Consider the following 14,405-nt stretch of genomic DNA (forward strand, 5'->3'; position numbering starts at 1 on the left):
TTTAACAAAAATCCTCGTCGCTTCTGCCTTCTTCTAAGAAGCGCAAATCACATCGGGGTGATATCAAAGAGCCACCGTTCTGTAAGCTCTTTTAACTTCATCAAAACTCGCATTATCTAAACTCAATGAAAGAGCTCCCTATAGAAATTGTTTGTCTCAGTCGTTTTCATATGCCATTTTCGACGAAGCTCTGCATGAAGTTGCAGTCACAATACTGGCATTTTGCCGCCGTTTACATTTATCGAGAAAGAAAAGGCCTACTGACACTGGTAAGACTGGAAGTAAGTGACTAACTCATCGCACAAAATGATGAATGCATATGCATGCATGCATGCTTGCTTTTAGGCCTACACACACTTAAGCATATAAATATATATATGTGCAAGATTACAACTTTAATAATATAATACGGTTTAAGCATATGAATGCTTTGGAATTGTAGTTGGAGCAAGACTAGCAACAGTCATTACAAAGTTTGCGCGTTTGCTCAAGATAATTAGCTGTAGGGACAAGTACACGAGTATACATAATTGGGTCTGCATTTGCTCAAGATTTTAAAGATATAAGTCAATCTCCCCACCATTAACAGTATTGAAGGAGTGCATCATTCGGCTCATTTGCACATACGCCTTTGCTCTTCTTCAATCCACATAAGCCCATAGATGTGCTATGCCTCTAGGACTAAAAGAAAGCGGGTGAGCACTTTAGTTCTCTAGGAATTATGATGCCCTATTTGAGATGGTTGGATTAAATTCTATTCTATCTTGTCAAATATATGAACCTAAAAAAATTGAACTCAGCCCTAAGTTAAAAAAGCTGCACATGTCATCAGAAGTTAAGTTCCCAAATAACATTTTGCATCCAAATAACATTCTCATTTGGACAATTTATTACTAAGCAAAGTAAAGTCACTGTTACCAAGCATTCTAGATCAGCAAGCACAGAGTAATGTTAATTTAAACAAGTAAAGCATAGTTGTTTTCACATTTTCATAAGTCAATCTCACCGCAAACACTTCGGAAAACAGAAGCTCAAAACAACAATCTAAAAATCAATTGGTCAAACATAAATCACAGGATCCTTTATTAATCATAAACCAATGCTTCCATAGTACAAAACCTTAGGAATCTTTTCCCTATCCCTCCCGTATGCAACAATATCAGGGTCTCAACCATAAAGGAATGACTAATTGAGGGTACACAAGGGTTTTTGAATCTAAAACAAAAAAGCATAGTACAATGAATAACAAAATTTTACTCCCCATCACTTCAGTTTCTGAAATAGCTTTACTGCAACCTGCATTCCATTATAAATAAACTCAGGCAAATATACAATAATTTTTTTCCCCATCTTGTGGGCTGAGAAAATAACTCTTGCATTAAAGAATAAACACTTACGCATTTGTCAATGCATGACCAATAATCAAAATATTGCCCGGTGCAGTGCTTGTGCCCACTTTCATCACCTTGTATCCTCTTAACACATGCCTGAAGCAACATTATAAGTTACCATGATGACATCTCCATTCTCAAACTAAAATTAAAATGTTAGCAACGAGATGTTCAGCACCATTTACCAGACAAGCTCATCAAATATTCAGATAAGTAAACTTCTCAAAAGAAGAATATTTTGGACAGCTACAACATCGAGTTTAATGACAGAGCTGCCAGTAAATCAAGGGAACAAACAGGAAACTCCCATTTTTAAACAACATTGACTGAATCTAGCTTTCACCGCTGATGCAATAGACAATTAATAAAGCTCTATAAGTTCAATAAAAACCCGTCTGCTTTTTTTCTTTTTTGAACTTCAGCTTTCACACCTTTATAATTGCCTTGTTGGTTTCTATTTAACATGAGCAATTTTAACAATTCTAATATCGAAGTCTAACTACATCGCAGAATGAACTTGACTACAAGCAGGGACTTGTAAATGACAATAAATAATGAGCAACTTTCAATAAGTGTATGAAGAGAACACCAAAAGGATTGTGCAACCCCCGATATATGAGAACAATGAAGAATGCAAGGGCACACTAAAATCCACATGATAACAGTCATGGATTTGATACCTTCTAATGCATAATATGTACAGAGATTTTAGAAACTTAAACCCCAAAGGTCTAATTTCTCTTCAGATACCCACAAGGTGGACCATCAGTCAAATAACATCAAAGGTTCTTGTTCACTCAGGTGCAACCATATTACTCATAAAATGTTATTCCCATAGTACTAATCATATGAAACAAGAATAGAAAATGCAAATAATAATATGAAACATCCAAGCAAGGACACTCATTTACCCAACCTCCTGAAAGTGAATGAGGGTGATTCCATTTTAGTAGAAAAGATTACAATATCAAGAAGACTAATTAGTAGAAATAAATACAAGTAGCCAGCCAGGGTGGGTTAGAATTTCAGAGAAAAGCCCACAGTGGAAATAAATTCACACACAAATAAAGTTATGCTTGAGCACAGTAAAGAGAATATAGGTCTTGTTCTCATTTACTCCATTACAATTACAATAATAATTTTGTTGCATCTCTTGTACAGGAGAAGCTAATTAGAAAAACGCCTTTATGTTTGAATCGGCAAAACACACATAATCCCACTTATAAACTTAACTGATGAATGCCCTGCCAGATGTATAGAAGAGGGCCCTGGCCATCAAATTACCAAAGAACCGGGCAAAGAGCAACAAAAAAAGACCTTATTAGAAACTCTGTAAAACTTGAGACAGTCTATTAAAAATTCCTCTCAGAACTATTGGAGATTAACTATTCACTAAAATGGTTCTTTATTTGATTACTCTACATTATTTGCCAACATCAGCCACAATCTAGAATAGTTTCCTTCATATACCCATCTATTCCAAACCTTCCAAAAAGGCAATGGAGAGAGCAAGAGAGGAAATGACCCAGATTATTTTCTATTGTCAAAAAAGTAAGGACAAAACCAAAGAGAAACCAACCTCCCGTTACAGAGGAGTGCCTTTGGAGACCAAAACCTAAAAAACAAACACAGAGAACCTAACAAAGCATTGTTACATGGTATCAGAAAAACCAATTCATTTCAAATCATACCTCACTCAGTACAGAGGTCATTAATATAAATTCGTTAATAAATAATTCTCATCCATAACTTGCACTTCTTACCAATATCATATTCCAACACCCACAAGATAGCCAATTACTTGATCAGAATGTCATGATTTAAATCTTCCATAATGTTACTACAAACCTGATATTCAAGCAACGGTTTCACACACTTTGGTTTGCATGCTTCTTCAAAATACTTCTTCTGATCAACAAGTTCCTCATCCGCCCTTTATAGAATAGATAAATAAATAAATGAAGCAAAATATAAGTGTGTACAAGAAGCATAATATATAAAGTTTGAAAAAGCATTGAAAATCAACATGACTACATATTTTAAGCTGGGTACAGACCCAGACACAAATTTATGGGAAAAAGAATCTACCCCAGCATTTGTATTTCAAAAATTCCAATTATGTTTCTCCAATTATTCAAATCAGCACAAGCACAAAAGTAAGAAGACAAATCAATCATCTGCTTACATTGCAAATGGAGGGCAAGTAAATGTCAAGAGAGATGGCTGGATCACCTGACACATATTAAATAAAAGAATTAGAAATACAAATATCAAAAATAGTAAATCTGAAAAAAGATATAAAACCCTAAACAAAATTTAATAGAGTGATATTGAAAAAAAGAAAAAAATATAGATCTGATAATATCGATCAAAGCAAGCAAGAGAGAGAGACAGAGAGAAAGAGACTTGTTATTGGTTAAATCTCAAAAAGAAGAAAAGCGGGGGTGCTGTCTGGCTCTTTGGTCTTACCTTTCAGGGCAGAGCACTTTGAATGATACGAGTAGTTGTTCTAAACGAATGTGAACGGTTAAATAAAAGACAGCTTTGACTGCTTGAGTTTGGTTATTGGGGGAGACTCGGATCGGGTCAATCCGATAGGGTTTCGGATTGTTCGAATTCCATAAAAGGCATTCGATCGTCAGATCCGATCCGAATCTTGGGGTCTGCTTCATTCGGATTCCTTTCTTCTTCCTTCTAATTTCAAATTCTGCTCCGAATCCGAATCCAATTACCTCCATCAGGATCGGATCGAATATTTTGCCCACTCCTAAATTCATTGAGAGCCTGCCCCATTTTCCTTTGTTTTTTTGAATTCGTCGACGGCTGGGGCAGAACCCATAAGAAAGAAAAACTACCGTAAGCTCGTCTCTCTGCAAATTTTTTGGGCCTACTGAATGAACATTGGGTATGTGGGCTGGGCTAAATTTAAGGTTGTCAATACTCTCACACCCTTCAAAATTCATTTTTTAATCAATAATGATAGAGATCTCACCATTTGAATCTCAATTTAAATCTGGTTGGATCATTAATATATATTAGCTTAAGGTTAATTATTATTTTACCCCTCTATTATATGAATTTTATTTTGAGCTCCTATAAGCCCCAGTGGAATCTTGCTTACCGTATCTCTAATATTTCCACAAAACCTAGCACAATTCCTCTAGACTTATTCAACGAGCAAAATTCTAAGGTTATTTTAATTTATGATGTTTGCTAATGTAGTTCTATGAATTGTACGAAAAATAACTAGGATTTGAAGTTATCAAAAAAAATACTCACATAAAGATGATGAAAGGTTGTTAAAAAATTGTGTCAAGTTGATTCTTACACTCCTACTTTAAGTACTGCTTAATTATTTTATCATTATAATTTATTTGTGTATTTTTATTTCAAATTTTACTCTCAGCCCTTAAAGTTGTCTTTTTAATAGCAAACAACTAATTTTTTTGTTAAGATTCAAAGTATTGCTTAAAAATTTCATTATTATTTGTTTTGGGCCTTTTATTTCTTTCAACTTTTGAAAGCGGAAATTACATCCTAATTTACTTTAACTATATTGCTTATAAAATAAGATTTTTCATTTGATAGTAAGGTCAATTGGTTGCTAACAAACTAAGCTGAAACGATAATTAATAGGATGAAAATATAATTTTATCATTTTGCCTTTCAATATGAATGGTGGTTATGGTTCTACAACTTGTAGTTTCTTCCATTGTGATTAAATTATAATCTTTCATTTGTTTCAAAATCTACTTGTAGAATAAAGTTATGAAGAATTGAAAGCTAGAATTTTACCTCTTGGTTGGGCGTTATCTTGTTTCACTAGTGTTATTTTTTTTTTCAAATTATTCATGATTGTCTTATTGTTTTCACCTTGATAACATTATTTCAAGAGTTTTTGCAGGCACTAGAGAAGTAAGAATTTTCCTTATGATTGAAAAGCAATGACATTATTTCAATGTGATGCTTCTAGTCAATTGTCCTTACGGCAAAAGAAACTATTTCAAAGTTTTGGCTTGTGCCACTTTTGATATTTTTTTCATTGGATCTAGGACATTAATTTCTTCCTTGTAATTGTGTTGAAATTGTTCAGTCATCAACTTATAATTTACTTTTTGATTATCATTTTTATAACCAAGTCCTGAATTTCCTATGCACTCTTTGTTGGGGAAAAATTAGGTTTTTAAATTTTTATTAAACCTTTTGAAGATCGCTCTCATATAATATATAAGAATTTGTATTCTAGAAATCGTACCTTGAAAATCTGAGGTGGCTTTTTCCACTGAAGTGATTTAGGCTCCTAGATCACGATCCGCCACCACCACTCCTGTTAGATCACGATCCGCCACCACCACTCCTGTTAGATCACGATCCGTCACCACCACGCTTGTTAGATCACGAACTGTCTCCAATGATCTTCCAGGTTATGACTCAGGTTCGATCTGCACTTGACGTGTGGGCGCCTTTATCACTACTAAAGCAACTAGCACGAGAAAATTTTTCTCTCAATAATGGAGAGAAAAATCTTATTCTCTGATTTGTATAAAGTGGCTTCTCTTTTCTTTTTAGAAAATAAGCCTTATATATGTCCCTTTAGTGAAAACCCTAGGCTCCAAATAATGTCCTAAATAAAACTCACGTTATTTTCTTTTTCAATAGGGGACCCACCTTGTAAAATAACATAAGGCCCCTTATACAAAGCTAATTAAATGGAGCCTCTCACTAAATGATATATTTAGGCTTTTGACCCAAATAGCTAGTTATCTTACTTATTAGTCAAGTAGTGGTGCAGTCAATTAAATGAGCTAACCCGGGGATTATTTGGGAACATACAATAATGGCTACAATAATTAGGCATGTAATTAAACTAGCCCAATTATTTAATTCCAAATCTACTCCACTAAAAGATTGGAACTGACTTCCATAATTGTATGCTCGAATAATAATTCGTCCCAAGCCACATTGATTTCTTTACTGCACAATCCTTTGTACCACATCGTTAATTAAATTGATATCTCAACTGTCCAATCAATTTAATAACATCTTATTCCTTGATCCTTACTGGTTTTCTCTAATGATCATTTTCAACATACTAAATATGTTGACACACTCTGGCCAGAGAATTCTATGATCAAGTGCCGAAAACCCATCAAGAGATGTGTTGTACAAATTCTATATTGTTAATCCATAACTCCAATACTCATAATTGCTCCCACCAAGATACCGGGTAATCTTGACCACAAGGCTGTGTCGTGCCCATTGGTAACTCAAATGGAATAACAATTACAATCATGAAATCATAATTAACTCAAGATTAAGATTACAGTAAAATCAACGCCTATGAGATTTAATAAGTCTGACAGTTATTACAAAGTTAATTAAATCTCATATGTGATCCTATTCAATATAGTCGTACTACATCAATAAATTCATACATGATTAACACAAATCATTCAATGAATTTATTACAGTCTATACCTAAATAAAGTGCCCAACTTTATTTATCAACTGTGAACTAAATTTATTTAATCATAAGATAACTTGTATTTATGTCTTCTGTGAATCCACACGGTGATCACATAAATACATATAATATGATTAAATGAACTTTAATACAAATATAAATGCAATTAAGATATTTGAATAAAATACCTCATTTATTTTATTAATCAGAAAAATTGTTTATTACAATTAAATAAACACATATGCTTTTAAAGAGCATATTATCCCAACAATCTCCCACTAGCTCTCAAAGCATATCTGGCATATTGCACATGCTCTAGGACTCTAAGTGCAGGTTATAAAGGTTTCCCACTACTGGCCATTGTAATAAGATCTGCCATTTAGCATCTAATGCCATTTGGGGTACTTTCATATAACCTTTCTACACTATTCCCTTATAAGATGATACTTCCTTTCAATATGTTTTGTTTCTTGTGGTTCCTTGGTTCCTTAGATTGAGCTACCGCACCACCATTATCACAAAATAGTTTAAGGGGTGCAGTTACAACAGGTACCACCTCAAGATTTCGTAGGAACTTGTAGAGCCATATAGCTTCTTTTGCAGCTTCAGATGTAGCCACATATTCAGCTTTAGTTATTGAGTCTGTGATACAAGATTGTTTCACACTCATCTAACTAATAGCTCCACTTCCCAATGTAAACATATAGCCGGAAGTTGATTTTCTAAAATCCTTATCTGACAAAAAATCAGAATTAGTATAACCCACTAGAATGAGTTCATCACCAGAATACACAAGCATATAATTTTTAGTTCTTTTCAGATACTTTATAATATGCTTGACTGCAGTCCAGTATTGAGGTCCAGGATTAAATTGATATCTGCTAACCATCCCTACCGCAAAACAGATGTCTGGCCTAGTGCAAAGCATGGCATACACGAGACCTCCCACAGCGTCTGCATAGGGAACTCGTCTCTTTCTCTCTATCTCTTCAGATGTTTTAGGTGATTGATCCTTAGAGAATGTAATTCCATGTCTGAATGGTAATAAACCAGTCTTGGAATTTTCCATGCTAAATCTAGCCAATATCTTATCGATATAGACCGCTTGAGACAAGGCTAAAGTTTTATTCTTCCGGTCTCGTAGTAACTTGATACCAAGAATATAACTTGCCTCCCCAGGCCTTTCATATCAAATTATTTTGCTAACCAAATCTTTATTGTAGTCAATACTCCTATATCGTTTCCAATCAGGAGAATGTTGTCTACATAAAGAACTAGGAAGGCTACAAATTTTTCCTGAATTTTCTTGTACACACATGGTTCATCAATGTTCTGAATGAATCCAAGTGATTTAATCGCTTGATCAAATCTGATGTTCCATGACCGGGATGCTTGGTTCAATCCATAAATGGATCTCTGCAACTTACATACCATGTGTTCTTGGCCTTTTTGTATAAATCCATCTGGTTGCTGCATGTAGATGTTTTCTTCAAGATACCCGTTAAGAAAGGCAGTCTTGACATCCATTTGCCAAATTTCATAATCTAGCACTGCAACAATGGAGAGCAGAATCCTGATGGATTTAAGCATAGCAACCGTAGAAAAAGGTTTCCTCATAATCGATTCCTTCTTTCTGAGTAAACCATTCGGCTACTAATCTTGCTTTAAATGTTTCCACCCTTCCGTCTACTCCTCTTTTTCTCTTGTAGATCCACTTGCAGTCTATAGGTTTTACCCCATTTGGTGCCTCTACAAGTTCCCAGACTTTATTGGAATACACAGATTCCATTTCTTGATTCATGGCCTTTTTCCAAAATTTAACATCTCTATCTATTAGAGCTTCGTTGTAACTAGTGGGATTTTGTACATGTTCATCTGAGATAGCCATATAGGTTTCTCCCAAAAATATGTATCTCGCAGGTAACCTAGTTACCCTCCCACTACGACAAAGTTCTAAAAGTGATGGTTGTTCAAGGATAATCCTGTGCTGATCAGCTGGTTGTTGCTGTTCTTCATGTTCTATAACAGGTGTTGAAAGCTGAGCATCAACCTGATCTCTTTTATTTCTCTAGTTTTACCTTACTCTTAGGTTATAAGTCATTATAGAGTCTTCCTCAAAGAAAGTAAAGAATATTCCTATAAATACATTCCTATCTTGAGGACTATAATTCAGACTTTCCCTTATTCCTTTAAGATACCTAAAACATGCAAGCTTCTGAACACGAATCCATCTTGTCTATCTCTGATTCTAGTAGAAATACTAGTAAACTCCAAATACGAATGTGTCTCAAACCATATTTGTGACTTTTTCATACTTTCTTGGAGTAGTAGACACCGAGATAGATGAAACTAAGTTCAATAAACTTTGTAGTTTTAAATACTAGTATCTAGAATCAAAAAAGGTAAATGATAAACCACTTAGTATATATCTTGTCTTATCCAAAAGAATCTTGTTTCTCCATTTAATTACACTATTGTATTATAGTGTTCATTGACAACCAAATAGTGCTTGAATTCTCCATAGAGATATTCTTTGTTTCGATCATATCGATGTTCTTTTATGTTCCTGTCTAATTACTTCTGTCTTATCCATGTACTCTTTTGAATTTCAAAAGCAATGGAATCATGACGCACTTAGACAAACAGAAATAAAATGAATATTCATCAACAAGTTTGATAGAATACTCACAACCTCTTATAACATGTAAATTGATTAGTCCGTATACATTTGTATGCGCTAAATCATCAAATACAATGTTATGCTTTTAGCTCAAACAGAGCATCCTTGTCATATTACTTTTCTAAATAAGATTTATAGAGTTACAATGATCAATCTTAATAGGCCAACAAGTCTATCATTAATCATTTTCTTAAAATCTTATTATAGTTTATATGACTTAAGCATAAATATCAGAGGTAATTTTGGTTTGAAGAAACATTTCTTTTCTTAGATAAATGCATATACTCTTTATCATTATATCTTGCTTTGAATAGATCAATGGACTTATATGATATAAATTGTCTTTATAAATAACCAAAATAAATAATAAACAGAGGATCAAAAAATAACAGTGTACTCCTGTTTATTAAAACAAGTCACCGAAATTAATATTCCTCTAATAATTGGAAAAATAAAGAAAAATATCAAAACTAAAGTCTTGTAAAATTGATCTAGTCTTTCAATTGATATAAACTAGCATGTCCTCAACTGCTGTTTGAAGCTTTCTTCACTTAATCTCTTGGTTTCCTGAAAACCAAATAAATGAATTATAAATAAGATTAGTTATCTCAGAATTCATTATTGTATGAATCAATAGAAATCTGAACTAATTCGGAAGCTTAAAGATTTCCTATACCTGATTTTAATAATCTTAGGACAATCTTTTTTCCAGTGACCCTTCTGTCCACATTTGTAACACTTGCCTTTTGGCTTGCCACTTGTTTTAGTGGACAGTTTGCCGATCCCAACTCTTGCTTGCTCATTCTTGTCTTTCGACTTAAGCCTTGAAGAGAATCCTTTTTCAGGAAGTTTTCTGCTATGATAGAATTCTTCTATAGCATGTAGTTCGTGCATTAATTCAATTAAGGTCATATCTTTATTGTTTAAGATATAACTGACCTTAAACTCTTTGAATGTATCAGGTAAAGATTCAATCACCATGTTAATCTTTGATTTATCATTGATTTGAACACCATGAATCTCTACCTCGTTCAAATAGTCCATCTTTTTGAGGACATGATCACGAACTTTTGTGCCCTCTTCCATCTTAGTATCCGTAATACGTTTTAATGCTGCTTCTCTGGCAAAATGGGTATTTTGCCCAAACATCTGATGAAGACAAGCCATTATTTCAGTGGCTGTTTCCATGCTCCGATGTTTCTTATGCAGTTCCACAGAAATCGAAGCCAATATATAGCGCTTAGCCATTTTGTTAGCTTTGCACCATTTCTCATAAGGCTCCCTCTGATTTCTATAATCGTATAACGATGGTTCAGGAGGGCAAGGCTGGATCAACACATATTTGCTTCCCTTAGCAGTGAGAATATTAAATAGATTGCGTTTCCAATCTAAATAATTTTCGCCAGTGAGTTCATTTTTAACAAGGATAAATAATAATGGGTTGATGGAAGACATTTTCTGAAAAAAAAACAAAATATACATGCATAAATACTTTGAAACAATATTCACAATAAATGACAAAAATGCAAAAAACCATAAATGCATTTTAATTTATTGTAACGATAATCTAGTACTGCTTTGACAAGCTATTCGTTGGGGAAGTCATGTCTACACTTACTATACCCAATTATCCATTAGATTATTTACTTTCATGTAAAGACATGATAAATAATTATCGTTATCCCTTTGGGCCTAAATTTATTAACAGAGCTTCGTTGGGAAGGTTAATAACAAATTTTAGTTGAGTGTATAACCATTGTTTCAATCTACGTATTTTTCATATCAATAGTCGCCGTTGAGGTGAACAATTGATTGAAAAATATTTTAATTTTATCTTTCAAGAAGTTCATCAAATAAAATATCTAATATATATACCCTCCGTAGGGAGCATCACCGTATCATGAAGTCGAGGTATATATATAATTTTATTATTGAACTAACAATGGAGCCCGTGGGAAAAATTATCTTGAATTTTCCCTCTCCCACTCAATATTTTAAAATTGGTTTTTACTTTTTAAAACATACATATTGTTAATTGCATGCTTCCTATAATATTATCTAGATGATATCAAATATTATTAAGCATATGCAAATTTCAAACAATATAATGAAATTCATTATTAATGAATGACATGTATCATTATGCATAGAGTGGCACTACCTATTCTATATGACATGTTATCATGGCATGTGATCATCCAAAACATAACATATAAAAAAAAATTAAATAATCTTAATTCATGGCTTTCCTAATAATGAAAAATACATTAACCCTAAGCCTAATCTTCATTGGGCTTCTTGTCAATGTCCATCTTCCATAAGTTTGTCTTTGTTAATGGACTAGGGGAAATTAGACTTTTAAATTTATAATTGGTCCAATTTTAATTTTTAAAGGAAATAAATAATTAATTAAAAAAAATTTATTAAAATAAAACTTTTGGACCAAAAATAAATTTAATATATTCAATTTTATCTATGCATTTTAATCCATTAAGCCCAATTGAAATTGGGCCTAAAACTAGGATTGATCAAGCCCAAAACTATTTTTGAACTTAAATGCAAAAAATTAAAATTTTCTGCCCTAAAGAAAAATTATGAAACCATAGGGACCTCCATGATAAAAACCATGAAACCCTAAAATCATATTTTTCTTTCTTTCTTCTTCCCAGCCGCCATTTCCACAAAGCACCAGCCGCTGTTCCCGGTCAACCGCCGCTGTTCAGAGACGCCGGCCAGTCTCCGTCACATCTCCGACGAGAAGCCACCATCGCCGCGTCACCGGAAGTCGACCAAACCCGCGCGCAACTTGCTGCTGGCAGCGTTGCTTCCAGCTGCAGCACATGCAGCGCGCGCTGCTTGCTGCGCACAGCGCAGCGCGCGCCGCTGGCCAATGCTGGCCGCGCGTGCTGCTTTGCTGCGTGCAGCGCAGCGCGCGCCGCTGGCCATTGCTGGCCGCGCGCGCTGCTGCAGCATGCCCTGGTTTGCTGCCGCTGTCAAAATTTTCGGCCTCCGTAGCTCCGATCTTGAAAATCCGAGATTAATTTACAAATTTCTTAGGCCAATTTTGGCTTACAAAAATTCTATAACAGTAAAATAAATCAAGAGGGAAACATGGTGATAAAAAACCACCCCTCTTGTTACAGATCCAAAGAAAAATACAACGAAAAATCTAACCATGAATTAAGACAAACCAAAACATGCTTCATTCATATATTAAACAAATAATATATATTTGAATAAATTGTGCCACTCTAATACATAAATTTCAAGAATGATTTCATACGAAATTCTTATATATTAATATGAGATGGCTCTGATACCAATTATTGGGGAAAAATTAGGTTTTTAAATTTTTATTAAACCTTTTGAAGATCGCTCTCATATAATATATAAGAATTTGTATTCTAGAAATCGTATCTTGAAAATCTGAGTTGGCTTTTTCCGTTGAAGTGATTTAGGCTCCTAGATCACGATCCGCCACCACCACTCCTGTTAGATCACGATCCGTCACCACCACGCTTGTTAGATCACGAACTGTCTCCAATGATCTTCCAGGTTATGACTCAGGTTCGATCTGCACTTGAAGTGTGGGCGCCTTTATCACTACTAAAGCAACTAGCACGAGAAAATTTTTCTCTCAATAATGGAGAGAAAAATCTTATTCTCTGATTTGTATAAAGTGGCTTCTCTTTTCTTTTTAGAAAATAAGCCTTATATATGTCCCTTTAGTGAAAACCCTAGGCTCCAAATAATGTCCTAAATAAAACTCACGTTATTTTCTTTTTCAATAGGGGACCCACCTTGTAAAATAACATAAGGCCCCTTATACAAAGCTAATTAAATGGAGCCTCTCACTAAATGATATATTTAGGCTTTTGACCCAAATAGCTAGTTATCTTACTTATTAGTCAAGTAGTGGTGCAGTCAATTAAATGAGCTAACCCGGGGATTATTTGGGAACATACAATAATGGCTACAATAATTAGGCATGTAATTAAACTAGCCCAATTATTTAATTCCAAATCTACTCCACTAAAAGATTGGAACTGACTTCCATAATTGTATGCTCGAATAATAATTCGTCCCAAGCCACATTGATTTCTTTACTGCACAATCCTTTGTACCACATCGTTAATTAAATTGATATCTCAACTGTCCAATCAATTTAATAACATCTTATTCCTTGATCCTTACTGGTTTTCTCTAATGATCATTTTCAACATACTAAATATGTTGACACACTCTGGCCAGAGAATTCTATGATCAAGTGCCGAAAACCCATCAAGAGATGTGTTGTACAAATTCTATATTGTTAATCCATAACTCTAATACTCATAATTGCTCCCACCAAGATACCGGGTAATCTTGACCACAAGGCTGTGTCGTGCCCATTGGTAACTCAAATGGAATAACAATTACAATCATGAAATCATAATTAACTCAAGATTAAGATTACAGTAAAATCAACGCCTATGAGATTTAATAAGTCTGACAGTTATTACAAAGTTAATTAAATCTCATATGTGATCCTATTCAATGTAGTCGTACTACATCAATAAATTCATACATGATTAAGACAAATCATTCAATGAATTTATTACAGTCTATACCTAAATAAAGTGCCCAACTTTATTTATCAACTGTGAACTAAATTTATTTAATCATAAGATAACTTGTATTTATGTCTTCTGTGAATCCACATGGTGATCACATAAATACATATAATATGATTAAATGGACTTTAATACAAATATAAATGCAATTAAGATATTTGAATAAAATACCTCATTTATTTTATTAATCAGAAAAATTATTTATTACAATTAAATAAACACATATGCTTTTAAAGAGCATATTATCCCAATACTCT

The 14,405-nt window shown here is 33.8% G+C and overlaps 1 protein-coding gene and 1 long non-coding RNA gene across 4 annotated transcripts in view; both read right to left on the reverse strand.

The window, feature by feature from the left end:
* Window positions 1-1,055: 1,055 nt before the first annotated feature.
* The window catches only part of LOC102621644 (cytochrome b-c1 complex subunit 6-1, mitochondrial), a 45,633-nt gene continuing 32,283 nt past the window's right edge, over window positions 1,056-14,405 (reverse strand). Inside the window, exons 1-5 of one of the 3 annotated variants that reach the window (XM_006493236.4) lie at window positions 3,861-3,977; window positions 3,577-3,623; window positions 3,240-3,324; window positions 1,398-1,487; window positions 1,056-1,296 (exon numbers count right to left, since the gene is read on the reverse strand). In XM_006493236.4, the coding sequence (XP_006493299.1) occupies window positions 1,264-1,296; window positions 1,398-1,487; window positions 3,240-3,324; window positions 3,577-3,578 (210 nt within the window). In that variant the 5' untranslated portion in view covers window positions 3,579-3,623; window positions 3,861-3,977 and the 3' untranslated portion in view covers window positions 1,056-1,263. Of the gene's footprint in view, window positions 1,297-1,397; window positions 1,488-3,239; window positions 3,325-3,576; window positions 3,624-3,797; window positions 3,978-14,405 lie in introns of those variants that run through there. The other 2 variants (XM_006493237.4, XM_052440482.1) reach the window with 2 other exon arrangements.
* Window positions 1,701-3,233, reverse strand: LOC127902063 (uncharacterized). The gene is made up of 2 exons (XR_008054501.1): window positions 2,971-3,233; window positions 1,701-2,659 (listed from the first exon to the last, which is right to left on the reverse strand). It is a non-coding gene; the product is annotated as an uncharacterized LOC127902063 (long non-coding RNA).

This window comes from Citrus sinensis, chromosome 5 (assembly GCF_022201045.2).
Source record: "Citrus sinensis cultivar Valencia sweet orange chromosome 5, DVS_A1.0, whole genome shotgun sequence".
Classification (NCBI taxonomy): domain Eukaryota; kingdom Viridiplantae; phylum Streptophyta; class Magnoliopsida; order Sapindales; family Rutaceae; genus Citrus; species Citrus sinensis.